The following is a 16,728-nucleotide window of genomic DNA, read 5'->3' on the forward strand; positions in this document are numbered from 1 at the left end:
AGAGGCTGACTGAAATCATGGCTGAGAGCATGTTACCGCAACACAATGTTCAGAAGTTAGATCTGATCAAGGGTACATGACCCAGCTTGAGATGTTTTCATGCTAATAAGGTCTTTGAATGAGGTGTTCTTTCTTTTCAGTTTTCACTCAAAGCATGTAGCCACCAGACATACGCTTCTGGTCTGGGGAAGATGAATAACATGATCTTCGGCTCTTCCTGCCTGAAGGTAAGGTTTCTGCCCAAAATCCTACCTGGGAGCTACAGCAGCAATTCGCTCAAGGTTTTGCTTCATTGTCCAGACTACAGAGTATCATGGGCACTAGAGTTTTCAGATTCCAGCAGGTTCTGCACCATGAAAGAAGCACACTACATGCACAAGTAATGGTGTTCTACAGCTCTATCCGTCACCGTTTCGACATTGGAGGATGCCACCCAGTAACAGCAGGCTCAGAACTGAAGACCAAGGCAGCCAGAAAATGGTGTTTTACAGCTCTAAGGATCTTAGTTGATGCCATCTAGTCGACATTTCACAATACTGATGCCAAAGGTTATTTGTGCGGCCGGTGACGTTCAGGACTCAAACAAGTCTTCCAGTATAGTTTTGCTTGCAGCCACAGTTCTGCTGTGACTGTGGACCAAAGCTGTTCTTCCTCGTTCTCAAGTCTCAACATCCTGATCTTCTTGTTGTAAATCTATACTCCTACGTGTTGCGAGCTTGTTTGGAACATGGGGGGGGGGGGGGATCTTGTTCCTGTGCTTTCCTATGAAATTGAATTGATTCCAGTGAAATTCATGCGTGATTCCTGTGAAATTCCTACTTTTGAAACAGGCCGAATAAATGAGAAATTCATCCAATATCTGTACACATCATTGGAAGTTATAGACCCGAGTACCAAGCAACAAATCCCAGATCAACAAACACAGACATGTAATGAGGATGAAAAATGATGTTCCTATGCAAGTACCATCACAAATACCAAAAACCACCAAGAGAACTAACAACCATGGTAACAAAATAGAGAATCAAAACTGTTCTTCCAAATAACGGTACCGACGACATGTCATTTCAATAAAACAAGGGTGCACACTTGCATTCAACAAGCTTCTTTGACAAATTAGCATATTGCAATCCAGCAATCTTATTTCACAAATTTCCATATTCCCAAGTACTCACTTCACTTTTATTCTATATTTTAAGTCTCACATTTAAGCATGGATTTAGTTGGAAGACAAAACCTACAAACTTCGACCCAAATCTCATGGCCAAAGTACATACTTCCAGCAAAGCACCCACTTCCAGTTTTACACAACACAAGGCTCAACTCAACACATGAATAATTTTGCAAATTTACTTCAATATATGATCCCCGTGTAACATCTGCCACCATAATACACACCAACAACATTAGACCAATATGTAACAACAACAGGATTGTATCAGTCTTCACCTATGTGGCACTCCATCCGCAAGATGAGACAATTTATGAACAATTGAGCATTCGTCACCGGGCCTTATCGGATTCCGATTTCGCAGGTTGGGCAACAAGGGTGCGCCAGAGGTACCGCCCACTTGCCATGTCCACCATTGTCCAGAACCCTGTTTTTAGAGCCGATCCAACCTAGATTTGCATACAAAAAAAAAGAACTCTCAGATTCTGAAGTAATTGTTATTAAAGAAACAATATTGTGCCATTAGAATTTGTACACAAGGGAGACAATGGATTGATGATTCAATATTAAAATCAAGTAAACAGTACAGCAAGTGACCATCTCGACTCATGTTTCTATGCAGCTGATATTGTAAATAAACTCAGACGCTAGATCCAAAAGCTCTGTGCACATGATACAGAGGGGTGGTTAGCTGAATTTAGGAGGGAGGATGGGGAGTGGGCTCCCACAAATCGCAATGGCTGGCAAGCTGCACCCAAGCAGATTGCTCATTGCTCAAATGGATTGTTACACTGAGCAAATTTAAGCGTGTTAATTAGGAAATACTGTGCAAGAAGAAGCAAGGTTAACTTATCATCCATGGAAATGTCTGTATGCAGTGATAACTGAAGTTGTTCAAATTAGCTCGAGACTATGATTAAGCATGCTACGTTTGCAAAATCCCCTAAACTGAAGACCATGGACCGGAAGCTCATTGTGGCTGGCTCGAAATTGGGGTGCGAGGAAGGGAATTTGTGGTAGCGCTAGTAGAGTATCAGTATTACCCTTGTGCGCCAGCAAGAAGCTGCTAAGAATAGGGGGGGCACGGAGCCGGAGGAAAGGGCCAGAGGCGGAGAGGCGTCGGTTGGTTACCTTGGAATGCAGGGGCACGGGTGCCCGGGGGGTTTCCGACTCGTCGGCGTCGGCGTCGAACTGGTCGGGTTCGGCGTTGAGCCCCCTGATGAGGAAGAAGCCGGCGATGGTGGCGGAGAGGAAGATGAGGATCACCCGAAGCGGGCACATGTCTTGCTTCTCTTCCTCTTCTCCTCCCCTCGACCAAAGGAATCGAGCAATCAATCAATCTGGCGTGGATGGAGGGAAACCGGAGTCAGGAAAGGCGGCGCCTTTCGGGCTTTATTGCTTTGCTCCGAGCAGGGGGGCTGGGGCTCTGGCCGTCTGGCGACGGGGAGAAAAGGAAGAGCAATGGCGGATTGGGGGACGAGTCGGTCGCCTGGGTTGGTGGTGCCGTGGTGGGGATTTTTTTTTACCTTCTCCCGAGGCGGAGCACGCAAGCGCCCACCAAACGCCTTCTCCCCCAACTTCCCTCCAATAAACTAACAATTGAATGGAACCCGAAATGGCAAGGCGAGGAACGGCGGAGGTGGACGAGCAGGAGCAGCTCAATCAATCCAAGGAGGGGGAGAGATTTGCGCTGTTGCTTGCCTTCGCCTGTTCGCCACAAGGACAGCAGGAGGCTGAGGAGGAGGGATCCGCGGAGGAAGACGACGGCCGCGCCGCGCGTTCCCGTTTATATATTTCCTTCCCCTTCTTCCTCTTGGTGGTGGTTGTGGAAAGCTGGCAGAGGCTGGCGGGGCCCGCTTGCCAGTGGTGGCCAGAGGCCACGTCAAAACGCGCTGGGTTGACGGCTTCTGCGTCCTGGGCCCACCTGTCACTGGGCCGTACCGTGACGACCGCCGTGACGCGATGCGGCGGTCGCGGAGACCCGGTTCGTTTGGTGGCCCCTTTTCCGTTTTTGACAGTGAAAAAAAAAATGCTGTAGCGTGTGGCTCGGACGAATTCCTGCAGATGAAATCTCCGACTCGTGCAGGGCGGAAATATTCGGATTGAATAGCTCGACGAAGCAACTTTTCATTTCTTGCATAGTTGCAATAGATAGAGTTCAAGATTTTCTTAAAAAAAGAAGCTACAAATACAAGTGGGCTTCTTCTATCAATGATTGTAGTGTTTTGTCCTAGTCACATAGTTCCAAATTATAAGATATTTTGACTTTTCTAAATACATTACTTTTACTATTAGACATAATGTAAATGTAAATCTAAATGCATAGCAAAAACTATATATTAAAAAAAATCAAAGCATCTTACAGTTTACAATGGGTAAAGTTCTATATATGCTCACACATGCTCTTGCTATGGAGGAGCCTGCCTAGAGCAGGAATGATGCGGAATCGCGGATAAATTGAATGAAATACGTTTTGCCTCGTCCCTCAATCGACATGAGAATTGGTGAACGGAGTATGTATAAAAAAAATCCCTTGAACTTTAAAAAAAACACCAAACATTTTTATTTCATGTCCTAATTAATTCCTTCTCCTCCCTTCAAGACTGTTTCAGCTGTTAGCGGGACCCAACCTCTATTTCCACGCATCCTCCTATGGGTCATGCATGTCAATGTCAAACCATAACAAGTGGTCCATTTTCACACCAAGCAATATGTTATTGCGCTTCCAGAAGATTGACCAGAAACTACCTAATTCAATACTCCTTCCATTTCTTTTGAATAAATCAATTCCTAGATAGAGTTATCTTAAATAATCTAGTGTTTTTAAGTTTGATCGAATTTATAGAAGAAGAAAAAAAGAGCACAAGACTTATGACATCGAATCAATATCATTAGATATACCATCAAATATATTTTCATAATTTGCACGTCTGTAAAATTCGGTCAAACATAAAAAAACAAGTTTAACTTAAAGTAGCTCTAAAATTCCCTTATATTTTAGTTATCTTAAATCAACAGTCCTAAATAAACAGAGAAGAATATTAACGTCTATCATAGCAAAGATGTAAACTACAAAAATATATTTCAAAGTGTATTTAATAATGCTAGCTTGATTTTATAAATATAATTATCATTTTCTTAATAATCCTGCGCAGTTGGTTTATCCTATCGGTTGGTGGCACAAGTTAAGCATATTTTAAGCTAGTATCTATGCAATGAATCAGTAGTAGTACCAATGGTTGTCAACGACCGGTGATTAGCTAGAGTAGAGTAGACATGGCGAGCACAATCAACGAATCAAGCACAGCTACCTGTCGTCCTGGCGGTTCATCTCATCCAGTGCCGACCGGCCGGCCGGCGGCGAGCCCATGTGCTAGCCCAACCAAACCCAACTGCCACCGTCTTTTTTTTCTTTTTGATGCGATCGATGCCTGTTTCTATCCTGAAAACTACGGTTGGCTTGATTCAACACCAAAGAGGTCGGTCTTTGAACCATTCTAGGCATGCATACATTGATACATAACAATAAAAGAGACTAGCTAGACCCCAACACGTACGATGCAGGACCTGTTCGTTTTGTTCTCTGGATTGAAGCACCGTGAACTGGCAGCCTCAGACCCTCAGTTTATACTTCTTCTACTTGTCACTGAGAGGGGTACACGGGCATATCCATGCTTGTATGCATACACCCAAAAACTAGTCATTATTTTCTGTTCCTGACTCTCTCTCTCTCTCTCTCTCTCTCTCTCTCTCTCTCTCCAGACTCATCCACTGGACAATGATCAAGACAATAGAAGAGAATGCTAGGAGTTGGAGCTAGCACTCCTCGATCAACATGAAGTTGTAACGCGTGTGTACCCATGTGGTTAAATAGTTTTGTACCATGCTCTACCCGTTTGATGTGGATTGTATTCGGGAATAGTTATGCACACAATTGAGCAATTAAAAGCCGATTTAGGTCTTATTTGGAACCGCTTATATATAAAAAATTACTACAATCTAATCAGATAAGCTGCGGTATAAAGAATCCGTAGTACAAAGAATTGAGTTGTGATGGCAATCCTAAGTGTAAAAGAACTTTTATGCCCTTCTTCAAAAGTTGACCCTCCTCTCAGCTACCTGGTCTTACTGCTCTCCAGAGGCTTCCGCCCCAAGCTCCCTCGCAGACCGCCCTCCCTCCCTAGTCGTGGTGCGCCACCACGGTCACCTTCCTTGCTAGCCCCGCCACCGCCGCCGCCTCCCGTGTCGCGGTAGGAGACGACCGAGCAGGACAGTCATGGGAGCGGCGTAGTCTCGGTAAGAGGGGATGGTGACGACCGTGTGTGGGAGGGCCGAGCTGCAGCATGAGGCGGGCGGAGCGAGGGTCGGGCATCAGAGGAAATTTCACTGGTCGTGGTGAAAACACGGCCCAAGCCTTGCAAATACAGGATTCTCGGCTCCCAGTTCACTCTCTGATTCTTTTCCCCTCCTGATTTCTAGATAATTGAGAAAGAATCCAGTAGTTTGGATGGGATTCTCAATTATTCTCATCAAGAATCCGATTTTAAGCAGTTCCAAACATTCCATTAATTGAACCACTGATCACTTGAAAGCCAACAGCTTTGGCGATAGACTAATAATCTCATAAATATTTATGTCATATATGTGATACTACCAGAGATATGTAATCCTCAAAAAAAATATTTTTTTTAATAAGAGGTCATGAGAAATAATTATTGTACTAGTTGAGTGCCCATGCGTTGCAACGGGAGCACAACATTAAGCTAAGGCATAAAATTAACCAAATTTTTTTTGACTGCTCCAATCATGAATTCATGATACACATACCAGAATGACTACTTTTCTTTCATAATACAAAAGCACATGATTGAGGAGCAAATTGTCTAGCTTGTATGACTAATCCATGAGCGAGCATCTTATTTAAGTAGCCAAATATGAAAGAAAATATGTTCAAATATACCATTATAGTTAACTAAAAATAATTCATAGGTTATCCATGGCGATCTATCAAAATTCAAAGTCAGTATAAATTTTCTTCCTTATCCATAGTATGGGCCATTCTTGTAAGTCGTTCAAGAATGATCAGATTGTTGCAACCAGCTACAGAGTGATCATATTGCTGCAACCTGCACAAGAATGATGAGATAGGAGTGGATTCAGTTGAGATAAAGCATACTACGACAGTGTGACCTATCGTGAAGTAGCAGCAAATACCTTAGTCATCTTGGCCTTGACCAATAAAAAAATTAGTATTATGATTGTCTCATAATAGTGACAATAGTCAACCATAAATTATTATACAGTTTTAACAAAAAAAAGGCAAGGTCGCATCGGCAATAAAATTACATAGTTAATGTTTACAACTATGTGCAAGGTGGGATACAACTATGGACAACTGCCGCTTGGGGTCGTCACGCCCTAGTGTCCGACATGTTGTGGACCTGGGTACCATGAGTCCTGCGCTTGGACGCTGGCCTCCATGATGGCAGGGTCTCAGTGGTCTCACCATGAGCACTGGTGCCGACTCCAGCCTGCCACTGCCATGCAAGGAAAGAAGCTAGCCTAAGTAATCTCATCCAATTTTAGTCAAGAGCTGCATATCAAACAACAATGCAGTAGGTTTAGATAAAGGTAAAGTGTGCATTGCTGTTGCAAATAAAGAAATTATGCAACATATAATCAGCATAACAGCAAAGGTATGTCTGGTGGTTCTGAACATGTCGCAAGTTGTCTCATGAGTGATGAACCCAGACTAAATGACAGACTTCATAAGCATATCAGACAGTGATAAAAGGGCAGACATTGCAGAGGACATACGTTTCTATGCAACTGAAATAAATATGCTTAGTTTAAACAGATCGTTGGGATATTTGTTGTCTCAAAATTAATAATGTGATAGTGTGGCAGGGGTTGCTTTTTATACAGAGAACCTGATAGTGTGTGTCAGGCATACATGTGCACACCCAATGTCCTTTACTGGATACATGGCTGTGGTCTGTGTGTTTTGATCTACTTTACTCTGAATGTTGCTAGGCCTTGTTCTCCTCGTCCAATCCACTCCTGAAGCCTATTTAATCACTCCTTTTTGTTTGTGGTTCAGCCTAGGAAGGTCATTTGGATCAATGATAACTAGCACAGTTCCACATACATTAGGATGAGTAAATTGTGCAGCAAGAGAAGGGAGGGCTTGGTCTCTATGATTTATTAATTCAACTCATATAGTTGTTTCCACTGCATATAGCGATGGCTAGCTTCAGCCATCATTGTCAGTGTTTCCCTTGGACAGCCATGGCAAGAACTCGTCAGCTACTACCTTGAGGGTACTGGCTCTGTAATGATAATGATTGTTTTATTGCCAGCTTAACATATTTTTGGAGTGAATTTGGTAAACTAAGATTAAGAAAGCAAGTGTCCAGCATCTACAATTTTTTTGTCTAGCATACCTGGTTGAATGTGTGGATCCAATGCTTGAACTTGCATATTTCTCATCAATCTGTAGGACAAGCATAACTGTTAGCTTTCGGTCGAACTTGTGAACGGAAAATTTACTTTAAAGTGTCTTTCATGGGTGTTGAAGGAGTTCAACAGAAGCAACACCACATTGCTGCCATACTTCTTGTTGAGTAACTGTACGAGAAAAATGTTGCCACTAAGAGTCACCATAAAAGATAGAAACAAGTTGGAGTGGTGAAGTTTGCAGGAACGCTGCAATAGTCATGATATTTTAACCAACCTCGATCTGGATAACAATGAGGTCGAGGAAAGTAAATCCGTTGCGCATTTTGATGACCGATCTGTAGATAATGTTAGTTCCAGACAGCATGTTGAGAGCTCTAGGACGGGGCGGACGATGGCAATGACCGCGGACGACGGTGATGGCGTCGCGCAACGGCAGAGGTCAGCCGGTGCACGAGGGCGGCGGCGAGGAGGAAGTCGGTTGGCGAGAGCGGGCGCTAGGGCGAGACTGCAGGATTTGGAGCCGAGGAGAGGATTCTTCTTTCCTTTGCGCTAGAGCGAGGCGCAGGGGATCGTGGCCGTCGTGCGCAGGTGCGGCGGTTCCGTGGACGTGCAGTAGAGGGCGCGGGGAGGGGCAATTAGCGCGGACAGGGGTCATTAGCGGGGCAAAAACGATGACATTTGGGTCTTTTTAGTCGCAGAGAAGAGATTTTGACGAATGCAAAACCACTGATCGATTTGATCGGTAAACCATTGGGTGGATCCCCGCTGATTCGACGTATGGTCTGCCTTTTTGTTCGTCTGTTCGGTTGGCTGGTTCGTATCGTTGCTGGTTCGTGAAGAAGTATTGTTAGCTGGTTTGTGTGAGAGAAAAATACTATTCCGGCTGAAAATTTACGATCGTTTACGATAAGCCATAGCCAAACGAACAGGCTGGGCTCGTACTGCCTGGCCGTGGTGGAGACGTGGAGTGCAGCAGGATAACATGAGCAGCCGCCCTACCCGACGGCGACGGCGATGGAGCTGCACCAAACTCCAGAGGATATTCTACTCCTGTTCTGCCATTCTGGAATAGTTTAGCTTCATCTAGCTCACGGCGTCCAGTGCAGCATGCAGGTCAGTCAGCAAAATCTGCTGCGTGCGAGCCGCCAAGCACGAGCACGGGCATGACATGGATGGATAGACCTTTCTTTCGTCATATATACTCTACATACATCAACCAATAGCAATGCCAATGGATGGGCTTCGTCAAAATGGGTGCAGATAATATAACATATAAAACCGGTGCACGTTTTCACCAGAGCACAAACAAGTTGGGCAGGCTGCGTGGTCGCCAGTGCCTACTAGTGGCCAGTAGATGCTCACCAGTGAGTCAGTGACCGACGGCTGAACCACTTGCAGGTAGCATATGCATGGCCGCCGCACCCACCAGTCAGTCCACCACACAACTCCACAGGCAAAACCACCTCCCCACTTCCCAGCCCACCACCTATCACAGCATCTCTCTGCATCTGCACTTAGTCACACATGCGGGCTTACGGCACCAAGCTGGATCAGTAAATGCGTGCACCACTTCTCCCATGATAAACCCTTTCTTCTGTCTATCACAAAACAAGAGGATATAATAACCCCTTTCTTCTATTACAGCATCCACCTCCCTCCACTACCTTCCACTTTCAATTTATCACAGAATCAACCCACACAATAACATACACAATGTTAACGGCAACATAAAAACCAAAATCAGTATGACGGGATGACTACAGCCATGGATGGATCGATCGCCTGTGCACGACAAGTCCCCATATCCCCATTTTCATTGAATCCCAAAGTCAGTATGACGGGAATAATGCGCAAGAGAAAAAAAAACATCAGGTAAAACAAGGCCTAATGCAATGCGTCGACGCATGTTGACAGGTGAGGGTGAGTGCTAGGAAACAAAATGACCCCATATCTTTTTTTGCATCATCAAGGAACACAGTCCAGCTTATCTCCTCGGTAAGACGGTAACCCTACAAGAGAGGAGGCAAGGAAGCCTTGGCTCCACTTTTTTTTTCCCCTTCCTTCTATTATAAAAGTCTGTTCATTCTATGCTCTCTTTTTCATTGAATGTTTCATTGAATGACCACAGTGACTGTACATCAGGACTTGCTGAAGAAAACAAGCCAACACCACCGCCAACATGTGCACCGGACGGCGACAGGATATGCCCGCCACCACCTTCCTGAGCTCCATTCAGCGCCAGTTCCTCCCTGTGTAAACAATAATCCCAACAGTCATGAGCTCTAGCGTTTTCGCTTTTATGAATCAACAATGGTAAAAAAAAAAACGTGAGTTCAGGTATAAGATATTGATAGTTTAGGGTTCTTCATGAATTCTATCACAGAAAGAAAGGCGGAACAAAAGGAAAATCTACATATGTTTAAATACTCTCTTGCCTTCAGAAACGCCTGTCTCATTCAATTGATTTTCATAGTTTTCCACCTACAAGGTCTAGTGAAATTGCACAATAGCCAACCATAACACCCAAAGGGCACAACACACATGGTAATAGACTAATAGGTAAAGATATCAGGCACACACAGTGTTATGCAGGTCATATGTACTCAACTTCAAGCTAACAGGTTCCGCGGTGCAAGCCAAGCTATAAACTCAAAACAAGAAAATTCAAACACCAATAGACTGACTCCAAACTAAAAAAAAAAAAGCAAGCTATCTTGCACCTTGCACAAAATATGCAAATGAGACTTAAAACTTCACAACATAAGACTTGAAACTTCACAAATAGGATGGCCATGGCCCATGTGTTCAACTAGTTCTACCAAATTACCATCATCTACCCATTTTGCAGCCTGCTGATAGGCTGAAGGGCCTCAGTCCTGCATGTAGTATGGTCTCTAGGAACTAGAACTCCAACAAGACTAGAATGAATGGGCCATGCTGAGCAAACTTAACATTAGTTTTTTTATGTTCCTCTGAGCCACATTTTGATGTGGGTAGCAGCCCACTTGCGTAAATTGTGTGCATGTATCTCCTGCAGTCAGTCATGGGATAAGATTAAACACCCCATATAGGGCCATGTCTCGAATCCTCCCTAGAATCTAGTGGTATCCTAACTCCTAAGTTCCTAACTAGACTAAACTTCCATAATACATGGACTCGGCCACATGTTCTTGAGCCACGGTACCTTTACATCTTTAAGCATCAAAGGGGACTGCCCCACCCATGCAAACAAAAAAAAATAACAAACAAGCTAACAGTTGCCACCTTAGAAAACGTTTTCCACTGCATGCCTAATGAAGCAACAGATTGATCTGACACCCTATAATAAGCCTCATTAACAAGGTCAAACAGGATGCAGTCACCAATCATCAGTTCATCACTAGTGAATATTTCTATAAGAACATTAAACTTTGGCAAAATATAGACCAGTAGTTCCCCATAAATAAAACCATATGTTCAAGGATTGTGGCACTGCATAATCCACAGGCCAATATTTAATTCTCCATTTTGGACTTGGGAGTCAACTGAGTTTCAGTCAATCTAAAGCTCATATTATCAATTTATCATGTCTTCATGGCCACAATCACACAAGACCATCCCGATCTTACTATATACATAAATTTAAACTAAAAAACACTTGCTATCAACCAATACATAACAAATTGTCTGCAACAGAACAGCTTAGCCTGCAGCGAGATCTAATTTTTCACAATCTAATTCTAGCCTAGATTTTTCCCAAGAGAAGCAGCCCATCAACCAATACATAACTCAACAAATTGTCTGCAACAGAACAGCTTAGCCTGCAGTGAGATCTAGTTTTTCACAACCTAATTCTAGCCTCTAATTTTTCCCGAAGCCCACAATATTTAAATACACTAAACCAACACAGCCAACGAAAGATATGAATGTAGAAGGCAAAGCTGAAGTGGACTGATAGGTGATGGCTACTAGTCCATGTATCCGAACAGCACAGGACTAAACTTTAGTCACCTAACAATTAGTTCCAGTAACTAGTGGACTAACAACTAGTCCTAGCCTCCTAGGTGATCCAAACAGGCCCTAATGCATTGAACATTATGGTTCAACAGCTGCATATAATTTCAGAAGAACACAACATTATGACCAGGGGAAGAACATTAGCTAACAATCCAAGAGTTCATGATGACAATTACCCATCTGCCTTTGGTTTCTGTACCCTTCTTACTGATCAATTTAGACTGAGCATTTGAGCAATGAATGTGTCTCTGAATTAGCTAAACAAAAACAAATTGCTTTCCACAAAATTTCTAGCAGGCCTGAAACAAAACTGTAGCCAACTCAATTGTTAACAATGCCATTGTTGCAACAAAAATCTTGGCTGACTATATTTAGTGCAATTGTGTTTATGTTCAGTAATCACAACCAGTCGACCAAATTATGCAACCAGCTCAGACACAATCCTAGCTAGCTAATTATTCATGATGGCAGTTTGTCAATTCAACTGCAGTGTAGACCATATGTCCATACATCAAGGAAAAACGATCCATGAAAGAGAGAAATACCATAAACACATATCTGCAGTTTAAGTGTTCTAAAAAGCAAGCTTCAGGTGCTAGGCACGAAGCAGGGTGGTGTCTAGACCCTAGTCATGGTTAAGCAGATGCTTGGATAGACTACACGGCAATTAGGTGCAAGCAGGATGGTAGCGCCCAGCATATAGTCAGACACTTTTTAGTAGCAACTTTAAACACCAAAATTGGTTTGACTGATTCATGAAACATATGCTAAAACCTAGAAGAACCCGAACTGCATGTACTTCTTATAAACAAAATACATGGTAAACTTCAACCTAATGATTGGAGAATAAAGAGCATGGTACCTTTAAATTTTCAAAGAAGAAAGGATCATCCAAACTCACACATTCAAATGGGTTCAATAATTTGAGTATCAGTTAAACACTCAGTTATACTACAATAATGCACTTTGCTTTTCAATGGTCTCTCATTTCTATACATAAATTCCTTGTTTGAAATAAGTAGTATTCCGCGATTAGACATGGAGATTTCACACGTGTGTAACTATGTATATACAAATTCACACAAACAATATTGAATAATTATCATAAAAAACTGTCAATACTTTGGTGCTTAAACGCATCGATACATAGAGCTAAGCAGTGAAGTGGAAAACCTGAATGACAGCATGAAACAAGCATTGCATCTGGGGGAAGGACAAAACTATTCTCTAACGAGTTATTATACCAAATTTCCAGCCCAAGTTAACAGTATAAGTTGATCAGCAGTGATGAAAGCCTTTGTGGCAGAAAATTTTCTGAAAAGAAAAAGGACATCAGAAAGTACTTACTTGGGCCACAAAGAACCAGGCGGCCCAAAGGGGTGTTCGCGGGCTGATTTGTTTGGAGACCCAAAAACCAAGTCGTTGTGTAATTTTCCAGGCATTTCATGTGAAAGGAACAGGCTTGGTGTATCAGGTGGCAATTGCTGGAAAGGTGCTTTCTGCAGCCATGGATCACTGTCATTCAAACCAGTACCCAGGGAACTTATTGCTCCACCTCCACTGCTGAAAAGGTTGGCACCATGGTTGAATTGATTTGTGTTTTGCCGAAGCCACTGACTCTGAGGACCTTGCAGACCTAAACTTTCCTGAACCAATGGTGTGCTCCACATTTGCCATGTGCCTTGTTCACTGCTAGTCTCAGGCAGAATGGAACCACCAGGACCTCTTGCAACTGATGAGTGCGGGGGCTTGATAGGCTTTTCTTCAGCCATACGAGATCTTGAGAGAGGAGACTCAATTGGTGAAGGCCTCCCATGTGATTCTTTCATAACGTCACTTGAGAGGAATCCACAACCTAAGTCTGGAGGGAAGTTATCTAGAGATTCTGAAACTGGCCCAAGTAATGCAATTGCATCTGGATCATAGCATGGGTCCTCAAATTGCTCTGGTTCTTCAAGCAGTGTTGATTCCGCATCATCATAGAAGGGCATATGTCCAGCAGGAAAATGAGGTAGTGGGTTACTGGGAGGTGCTCCATTAAGCGGTGGAAAACCTGGAAATTGCATGGACTGGCTTGAACTTGGCTTGTAGTCCAGAGGAGGATACTGAGAGAGAAATGTATGAGCATTGTTTATTTGAGCTCCATTTGGTTCTGGCTTCCGAATCATATCATGAGCTGAAGTTGTAACATCAGGACAAGGGGACACTGATGCTGAACGACTAAACAGCTGATGCCATGACTTTTTAAGGCCAGTAGGGTGTGGCTGCACATTTGGACTAACCTGCATATAGCATAATTGGAACATTTGAGATGGAAATTCAGGTAAAAATATAACTAATGCAATTGGTTCGAATAACAAGAATTTACAATAAAATAGCAATGCCCTTGTTACTCACAGGTCGATTAAAATTAGTCCATGCATTTCTAGTTTCTCCAGCTGTAGCAGATTTGCCTGTAGCTTGTGTGGCTGCATGCTGGACATCTCTTTTGATTGCATTACCCTGGTCAGTTGCAGGAACTACAGGTCTACTAAGCTTGCTCGCTTGAGGGGCAGGGGCCTGAGCACTTCTGCCAAAGAAGGAACCACCGCCAAACCCTCTTGAAGAAGATAAGAAACCACCTGTCATACGGCCAAAGTATTTCGATCTGCTCTCCCCTGTTCTATTACTGTGATTGTTAGAATCAATGTAATGAGGCTTGTAACCCTCACGCCTGTCCAAGTCACTCTTTCTGTCAAAGTCTCGCTTCCTATCGCCGTCTCGGCCCAATCTTCTATCAATGTCCTCACAATCTGAATTGCTCTTGCTTGACCCCTTGTCCTCTTTCTTCTTCCTCTCCTGATGCCGCTTCTCTGCCTCCTTCCTAGCATCCTTCTCCCCAACAGGGGTAGCGCTTTTTGACCGCTCCTCGGCCTCTGCTTTTTCATCCCTCAGCTTCCTGCATTCCTCTACTAGCTTAGCCATCTCCTCTCGCTGCTTCCTTTCCTCCTCCTCCAGCATTTCCCTCTCCAGCCTTGCCAGTCTCTTCTCTTCCGCCTTCCTTCTCGCCTTCTCGGTCCTGCTCTCCTCGGCTTTTCCTCCATTCTCTCCTCTCTTTGCCAACCTTTTACCATCTATGCTCAAGCCCTCACCATCCCCTGAGGATGTAAATCTGAATATATTCCTCAATAACCACCTCATTGCTGTCGAACAAAAGGACGAAAGCAAGCGCCACGAGAACCCCAAGAAGGAGCTGTTATTGCCGGAGGAGCAGCGCAGGTCCAGCCAATATCCACAATCCTGAGCACAAGGCCATCCGGTGGGAGCCTTCCCGGCTGAATTGAGGTCGAGCACGGGGCGCTTAGAGACATGGCCGCAGTAAGAGCACATGAACTTACCGCCGCCGGGGTTCTGGTCCTTGTACGGGTTGCTGCAGTTGCGGCAGCGCCGGGTTGCGGTCTTGCGGAGCTTGTGGAGCTCGAGGGCGTGGGCGCGGCGCTCCTCGCGGAGGCGCGCGGAGCGGCGGGCGCGCCAGAGGGAGAGGCGCGGGAGGAGGATCTCGTACCAGAAGAGGGTGAGAAGGAGGACGGAGACGCAGGCGAGGCGCGGGGAGGTGACCTCGAAGCGGTAGGCGGCCGGGAGGAGCAGCTGGGTGGCGGCCCAGATGACGATGAGCGGGACGACGAGCCACGGGAGCATGGTGGCGACGCGCCGCGACCAGCGCTGCACGGCGCACAGCGTACACATTGATTATCCGCCCGCCTCCGCCGCCCTCACGCCCTGCTGGATCGCCAGCGCCGTCGCTCGGCTCGGACCCTTGAAGGCGGGTGGGTGGGGTGGGTTGCTTGCTCGGTCGGTAATGCTGCGATTCGATTTGGGGGGAAGGAGGGGAAACCCTCGAATGGGGGCGAGGCAGCGGGGTCGGGGAGGGGAACCAAAGGCGGCTGCTTTTTGTGGAGATGCGAGATGCGGAAGCTAGGAGAGCGTGGGAAGGGTGGATTCGAGGGAGGAGAGCTCGAGGTGGGCGATGGCCATGGCGAAAACCCTAGCTTTTCAATCCCTTTCTCTTCCTCCTATTTGGATTGCTTGCTTGAATTTTTCTCTCTCTATCTAATCTCTCGGTGCGCAAGGCAAGGGAGACGAAGAAATTCTACAGGGTGGGGGAAACTAGACTAGATAACGCTTCATCCACCGTCTTCCATTTGTGTCTAAATGAAAAAGCTTCCTTTTGTTTTTTCCTTAGCAACTCATGTTTATATATCTCCACAAACCGTTTGCGAATAAAAACATAAGTTTAGACTAGTGATAAACATAAAGAGATATAAAACTTATACATGACGTAATTTAAAGTAGAAAATGATGAATTTCACATATAAGTCATGCGCATTTTGTCAAGATAATACCTCATCTAGCATGTGTGCCGAATTTTTTACTTTTTAGCCCTTTTTTCAAAAGTTTCTCACAAATAGATTCTTGGCGGAAAGAATTCAGAAAATGAACCCTAGCTCGGCGCCAACGTCCCTGGTGTAGAGCTCTTGGGCTAGGGCAAACTTACATAGAAGGAAGCTCGGCGCCAGTCACTCTGGCGCTGAGCCCTTGGGCTAGGGCAAACTTATATGGAAGGAAGCTCGGCGCCGTTGACGCTGGCGCCGAGCATGCAGTACGACGTGCGTGAATAGCAAAGTACGATGTGCGTGATTTTACAGCAGAGGCCAGAGGGCCAGATTACACCAGAGGGGAAGGAAGGAAAGAAGAATCTGCTGGATCAGGGACATGCAGCCGGACGGGCAGGGCCAAGCCTTGCCGTCCGTGTGCCGTCCTAGACGAGCAGGGCTGAATACCAGACCAGTCTGTCGATGGGTCGATTGATGCGCGAGCAGAAGTGAAATTTTTGTATTTTGATCCCTTTTGAAAACATTTTTTACAAAAAGATCTATGCCAAAACGTTTGCTGAAAATAGACCATTTTTAGGCGTCTTAGAACATGACGCCAAGGTATGAGGGTCGGTGTCGACTGACACGACGCCGAGGTCTTACCACGTCATGGACGACCCCGGTCGACGGCGACACGGTGGCGCATGGGGCCCACTACGTCGGCGTCGTGTCAGCCAACGCCACAGGCCT

The 16,728-nt window shown here is 44.9% G+C and overlaps 2 protein-coding genes and 1 long non-coding RNA gene across 4 annotated transcripts; all 3 read right to left on the reverse strand.

Moving 5' to 3' along the window:
* Positions 1 to 1,158: 1,158 nt before the first annotated feature.
* LOC136504478 (uncharacterized) lies at positions 1,159 to 2,936 on the reverse strand. Of its 2 annotated transcripts, XM_066499415.1 has the most exons (3): positions 2,698 to 2,936; positions 2,303 to 2,511; positions 1,159 to 1,620 (listed from the first exon to the last, which is right to left on the reverse strand). In XM_066499415.1, the coding sequence occupies exons 2-3, from the start codon at positions 2,450 to 2,452 to the stop codon at positions 1,504 to 1,506; spliced, it is 267 nt and encodes an 88-aa protein (XP_066355512.1). In that variant the 5' UTR covers positions 2,453 to 2,511; positions 2,698 to 2,936; the 3' UTR covers positions 1,159 to 1,503. The 2 variants fall into 2 exon arrangements, with proteins under 2 accessions (XP_066355512.1, XP_066355511.1); XM_066499414.1 differs by having other exon boundaries at positions 2,303 to 2,936.
* Positions 2,937 to 6,508: 3,572 nt separating this feature from the next.
* LOC136502876 (uncharacterized) lies at positions 6,509 to 8,313 on the reverse strand. Its single transcript, XR_010770737.1, has 3 exons — positions 7,905 to 8,313; positions 7,615 to 7,798; positions 6,509 to 6,708 (listed from the first exon to the last, which is right to left on the reverse strand). It is a non-coding gene; the product is annotated as an uncharacterized lncRNA (long non-coding RNA).
* Positions 8,314 to 9,424: 1,111 nt separating this feature from the next.
* Positions 9,425 to 15,788, reverse strand: LOC136504906 (stress response protein NST1-like). The gene is made up of 3 exons (XM_066499946.1): positions 14,024 to 15,788; positions 12,974 to 13,908; positions 9,425 to 9,879 (listed from the first exon to the last, which is right to left on the reverse strand). Exons 1-3 carry the CDS (start codon positions 15,350 to 15,352, stop codon positions 9,711 to 9,713), a joined length of 2,433 nt encoding a protein of 810 aa, XP_066356043.1. The 5' UTR covers positions 15,353 to 15,788; the 3' UTR covers positions 9,425 to 9,710.
* Between the last annotated feature and the right edge of the window lie 940 nt (positions 15,789 to 16,728).

This window comes from Miscanthus floridulus, chromosome 14 (genome assembly GCF_019320115.1).
Source record: "Miscanthus floridulus cultivar M001 chromosome 14, ASM1932011v1, whole genome shotgun sequence".
Lineage (NCBI taxonomy): Eukaryota > Viridiplantae > Streptophyta > Magnoliopsida > Poales > Poaceae > Miscanthus > Miscanthus floridulus.